The 6,160-nt window shown below is 26.7% G+C and overlaps 1 protein-coding gene and 1 long non-coding RNA gene across 2 annotated transcripts; one reads left to right on the forward strand and one right to left on the reverse strand.

Annotated features, from left to right (window-relative positions):
- Positions 1-453: 453 nt before the first annotated feature.
- On the reverse strand, positions 454-1,597 carry LOC130665952 (putative ankyrin repeat protein RF_0381). Its single transcript, XM_057466583.1, has 2 exons — positions 568-1,597; positions 454-494 (listed from the first exon to the last, which is right to left on the reverse strand). The coding sequence occupies exons 1-2, from the start codon at positions 1,595-1,597 to the stop codon at positions 454-456; spliced, it is 1,071 nt and encodes a 356-aa protein (XP_057322566.1).
- Positions 1,598-3,355: 1,758 nt separating this feature from the next.
- LOC130665430 (uncharacterized) lies at positions 3,356-4,221 on the forward strand. The gene is made up of 3 exons (XR_008989547.1): positions 3,356-3,489; positions 3,599-3,727; positions 3,928-4,221. It is a non-coding gene; the product is annotated as an uncharacterized LOC130665430 (long non-coding RNA).
- The last annotated feature ends 1,939 nt before the right edge of the window (positions 4,222-6,160 follow it).

The following is a 6,160-nucleotide window of genomic DNA, read 5'->3' on the forward strand; positions in this document are numbered from 1 at the left end:
TGGAAAAAAAGACGATCTCTGTAACTCTCTATAACTTAATATTTATTTTAAAATTAAAAAAAAATTTCTATTTTTTCTTTTTCAACACAATAAGAGTAATATTTTTTTTTTTTATTCTTTTTCAAAACATGTATTTTAAGTCATATTCTAAGGCAATTAGATGGTTTTTAGATTTTTTATAGAAATTTCAGCCTATTAATTGTAATTTTTATTGTAATTCAATATAAATTTTATAAATCGAATCATCAACTTTTTATCATAACCTACGAGTAAAAATTAAATTAGAGAGAATTTATTTAGACAGCCGCTAGGTGTAATTTTTACTCGCAATTGTGAGTAAAAATTAATCTGATTGATTTTTACTCACTGAAAGAGTAAAATTTCGTAATTCGAAAGTAAAAAGTCGTAATGGCCCAAGATTACTCGATTGAGAGTAATTTTTAGAATAAATAACTAGGCAATAGTCATACGGAAATTCTTTCCGTGTACTATCACTAACATATTTTAAACTTAAAGCTAATTTGTGTACACATTTATTATACAAAACATAATGATACGTTACATTACTTGTACCAACAAACGTTATCTTCATTTTTTCAATTTCGCTTATGCACTGGTCGCGTAATTCGCTAAATTTTTCACTATTTACGACTGCTAAATTCTCTTTATTGACATAAAAATTCGCCGCACTACATTTTGCAATATGTTTCGTAATTGCATCATTAACTTTTTTTGAATTATTTAGTCTTGAAGTAAATGCTGTTTTACCATCACTGTTTTTTAAATTAACATCAATACCAGCATCAAGAAGTTGCCTTATGATATTATCGCCAGTCGCATACATAATTCCGTAATGAAGTGCTGAATCTTTACAATCTGTCACTATATTTATATCAGTCATATCATGATTTAAGAACAATTTTTCTGCTTTCGAGTTTTGCTTTTGGACAACAATACGTAGAGGACTTTCTCCTAAAAATTTCTTTACAATATTAACATCTGAACCATAGGCCAGAAGAAGTTTTATAATTGGTTGATTACCATTAATAGTAGCAATGATTAGTGGTGCTCCATATCTATCAGCATCAGGATTCAGATCAGCATTATTTTTTAAAAGTAGTTTTACCATTTTTACATTCATTCCATTAATTGCGATATTTAATGGTACAGCGGTAGAAGCTAAATGACCAGAAACTAATGTCGTACTCAGACTGACAAGACATGGTAATAATAACTCAGGAATTTCTTTACTATATTGTTCAACTGCATTCATGAAATAACTTAATTCAGAGAACTCAATTTGATGATTAATATTACTAACGTCTGCTCCAAAGCTTATTAGGCTTTGAATTATTGTCAGGTTATTCACTATAACAGCAATATTAAGAACTGTACCCCAGAATTTACTTTTTGAATTTATATCAGCTCCTTTGCGGAGCAGATAGTCCACTAATTTTTTATCATTATTGAAAGTTGCTATGTGAAGCAACGTTAAACCACCCAAGACTGGAAACACTGCATTGATATCTTCGATCACACCTTGTTCTATCGAGTTGGAAACGCATTCGTAGGTAAACTTTGAACGACTTAATTCCATTGTAATGAATTTGATATTGTTGGTAATTGTTTATTTTTAATAAATGAACTTTTAAAAAACGAAGACGACAGTCACTGTACGACTTGCAGTCTCAAGATCAAAACTGAGTTTAAACGATGATGTCTATGGTACCTCCGACATTAGCAAAAACACCCCCGATAATGATTTTTTTTTCTCCACTCTTTAAAATCCATCGTCATTATTACAACAAAGATAGAATTATTGAAAAGTAAACCCATACAACACAATAATAGTTCTTAAATCGTTTTGAAAATTGATTTCTTTCTACTAAAATTAAATTTGTCCATTTGACAATACGGGATTCTTAATAAGTCCATTATTTCAACTATTATAGTTTTCCAGCCTTTCTCTCAATAACTGTATCTTTCTAATCTTAAAATTAAAATTTATTATGAGCTAATGACGATTCTATGTCATAGAAATATTTTACTATTGTAATACCTATATAGGGGAGGGAGGGGCAAAAAGGGGGTACTTAAGGAAATACCAAGTTTTCGAGGACTCAAATACGCTAAATCTTTTTTTTTTTTTAAATGATATTCAAAGTAGAAAAAATTTTCAGTTAGCGTTAAAAAAAAAAATTTTTCATTTTTGCGGGCAAAATGGAGTACCTCCTAAAAAAGGTAAAAAAATATTTCTGGATTTTAAATGAATTTGATTGATTTAAATTTTTTTGTAAGTAATTTACATGAAGCAAAATTATATTTTACATGATTATTGGATACAAAAGAAGAAAAAAAATTTTTAATCGTTTTTATCATAACAAAAGTCATTAATATTTTTCAACTGACAATTGATTTTTGAAAAGGTTTAACAAAAAATTTTGAATAACGCTCAATTAAATTTAGAAAAGTGATTTTGGAATGTTTAAAAACCATTTAAAATATAAATTTTTTTCTTATAAAATTTTTGGTGTACCCCGTTTTGCCTACCCTACATACACGGAAAAAAATGAACTATATAAATTGAGAATGACAAGTAATATAATTATAAAGTGATAAATAAATACCATCATTCTAAATAGTAATTTTTTCATTTATAATTAAAACGTGAATCATTACAGGATAAGTATGAAAATTTATTGTCTACGTAAGAAAAATTACTATTTGAACTTTAAAAATCGTAACTGATACTTAGAAAATAGACGGACACGTATTATAAAATTTACTATTTGAATGTTAAAATTCCCCATATTGACAACCGGGTTTCGGGTTACAATTTCAAATAGTAATTTTTAAAGTTTATTTTTTTCCGTGTTGTAAACATATGCGCAGACTACATGATTGTGGCCTATGCGCATAAGTTTACTATGGGACGCTTGTAAATTTTGTACCAGTTTTCTTATATACCGGTGTTACTATGCAACCATAGTAAAATTTGTTGGGAACTTTTCACTGTGTACTTTTTAAAAACGAATTAGTGAAATTAATTTCAAATTAGTGAATATGCACTGGAAACTAGCTACACGGAAAAAAAATTCGACGAAAAATTCCAATATTACTATCGTAATCCTGGACTATACTTTTATTATCTGTAACTTTCAAATATATGATACGAAAATTTACAGTTTGTAAAAGATTTTTTACTATTCACTATCGTAATTTTATTAAGAGCTTGTTGTATAAAATTCAATAAGAAATATTACAATGTTACTATCGTAAATAGTAAAAGAATAAAAAATGAGATTTAATTATAATATTTATTCTTTTATTCTTCCTCTTAATTTACAGTGCTGCCTCTATGTTTTTACAATACAAGTCACAAAAATTACGATAGTTGAATTGTAAATTTTTTGACATGGTATAGTATATGCCATCTGAAGCGTTTCCGTATGAAAGACAAATGTCACAATACCATGATGTGATGCTTGTGTGAGTATATATATATATATATATATATACAAATGATGACATCTACTTTGTCTGTATTATTTGTGGTTCAACTATATATATTTATAAATCAGTTCATCTTTATCCACAGTGTAGTGCAGAAATAGAGGTTATTTTTCATGACGTTTTTCGGACAATTGTAAATAAGAAATTTAAAAAAAAAACTGTGCTTTCTTCATAACAAACCTACATAGATTCTGGAATATAATAATTTGGTAGTGTAAGTATAATTTATACTATTTAATTTTTATTAAACTGAATATTCTGTGGGTATATCGTTCGTTTTAAAATTATTTATCTGGACATGAAGTTTATTTTTATAAACAATTTAGTAGTATTATGTGGTCATAGGATAAATGATTCTAAATGAATGAAAATTTATTTTTTCTAATAAATTCAATTCTCCTAATTTTGTTACAGGATATTCTTCATTTGTCGACAATAACCTCAAATTATGGACATTTAAAGTTTCTTTATGGATACTGAAGTTAGCAGACGCCTAATAATTTTTGAATTTTTTTACAAATGATAAATTATAGAAAAAAAGTATTCGAAAAAATTGCACCTATGGTTTTTTTAAATTTTCTACATGTGCGTATTTTGAATACAAAGAAATGAGTTATTTATTCAAAAGGAAAAAATTATAATACTTTTGGAATCTGATGTAATATTATAACTTATAAAGTTAAAATAATTAATACTAAATTTTATATACACCAAAAAAATATATTTGAAAAAATATTAAATAAATATTTTATTATTACTACTTCAACATGTTTTATTTTTATTTCGAGATTGTATTTTCCTTCTTAATTTAACTGTTAAAAAAAAAAAAAAATTCCAAATGATAAATTTTTCTTTTCTATTAATTATAAGTTCTACTTTCTTAAGAAAATATATTTTACTCCATTGACTTCTAATTATTATTTTATATTTAAAGAAATTCTACATTACCGACTCATTCATTTTACGATAGTTGTATTAGAATTTATGTTGACGCAAATTGTATAATTTACTCTATAGTATCTGATTTTTTCTTTCAGGTAGTAGTATAAATTATAAAATAAAAATTACGATAGTCTATTGTAAAAATTATTATTGAAAACTTATAGTCCAGCGTTACAATACTATATAATGAAAATTACGATAGTTAAATCGTAAAAAATCCGTGAATTTTTTTTCCGTGTATAAGTATACCACTAGTTGAATTAGTAGTATACTTGTAGCTAGAGAAACAGTGATTGTCCACTGATTCGCAATGAGTTTCACTAACTCGTACTCTTTAGGGTCTTACAGACTACCTAGAGGTTTGTAGACAAAAAAAAAAAAAATTTACAGCAGCTGTATTTTCGGAAAAATATTTTGAGGCCTTGTAAGACATTACTCTCCTGATGACGTAGAGTTTGGAGTTATCTCCTGAAAGGCCTAAAATATTTTTCGAAAACTGTTGAAAATTTGTATTTCTCGTTTCTGGCTGCTAGACATGTTTTTTTAGCAATTAAATATTTTCGATATAGTTTAATTTTTTTTTATTGCGAGTTTCGAAAGGGTGTATCTACGATTAAGACTACGCAAGTCTTTACGTCTTCGTATGTCAACTACGTCTAAAATACGTTTTTACGGCTATTTACGTCTTTAAAGGTTTAATTTATGTTTTCAACGTCTAGTACGTTCAATCTGCGATTTAAATTTCGATTCGGGATTATTTTATTACGGGGAGAGTGGGGTCAATTGAACCAAAAATACTTTAACATTTTTTTTTTTAGATGAATAAAAGTAAAATGATAACTTTTTCTTTACGAAATTATACTTTATTATATAGACTATCATTTCTCATAAGCACATAACTTAACAAATGATGAAAATTTTTAATAAATTCGAAATTTTACAACTGCATCAAACGGTTCAATCGTCTTCTTTGCGGGGGCAATTGAAACACTAGTCGGGGACAATTGAACCAAGAGTATTAGAACCACAAACAAATGACTTTAATGAATAATTTACTATTCATTACAGCTTAAAACTGAAATTACAATACTTCTAATAATATTGATTATTTTATATAACATTATATGTTATAATAATCACTTTTACAACTTCTGTCAATATAATTATTTTTTTTTCTTGGTTAGTTTAGCTTTTTTTCACATTCAGTCAAGATGCGCGCGCATGTCTGATGTTCACAGTGTGGTTCGTGTGGTTCAACCGTCCCCGAGAGTACTGGTTCAATTGACCCCATATGATTTTATTGAAATAATTAGTTTAAAAAAAAATATTCAAGAACTATTTTACTAGATGTAAAGTTAGAAATTTATGACTAATATATGAAAGAAGGTATTACAAAAAAACTTTAAGATTACATTTAAAAATTAAAAACTTATCAAACATTTGTCAAGAGATGAAAAATAAGTTCAGATACCTAAAAACACAAAAACTTGAATTTTTTTAAATTAAATCATCATATTGGTTCCAAATTTTGGTCAGACTAAGGTTTAGTGTATTAAAATATAATTTCAAGAGAACGACTCATTTTTCTATTTTTTTCGATTTTTTAAGCTACCAGTTCAATTGCCCCTTGGTTCAATTGACCCCACTTTCCCCTACTATCAAATTATCGAAAAAAGTATTTTTTAAATATTTTTTATAAAATAAC

This window comes from Microplitis mediator, chromosome 3 (assembly GCF_029852145.1).
Source record: "Microplitis mediator isolate UGA2020A chromosome 3, iyMicMedi2.1, whole genome shotgun sequence".
In the NCBI taxonomy this organism is placed as follows: Eukaryota; Metazoa; Arthropoda; class Insecta; order Hymenoptera; family Braconidae; genus Microplitis; species Microplitis mediator.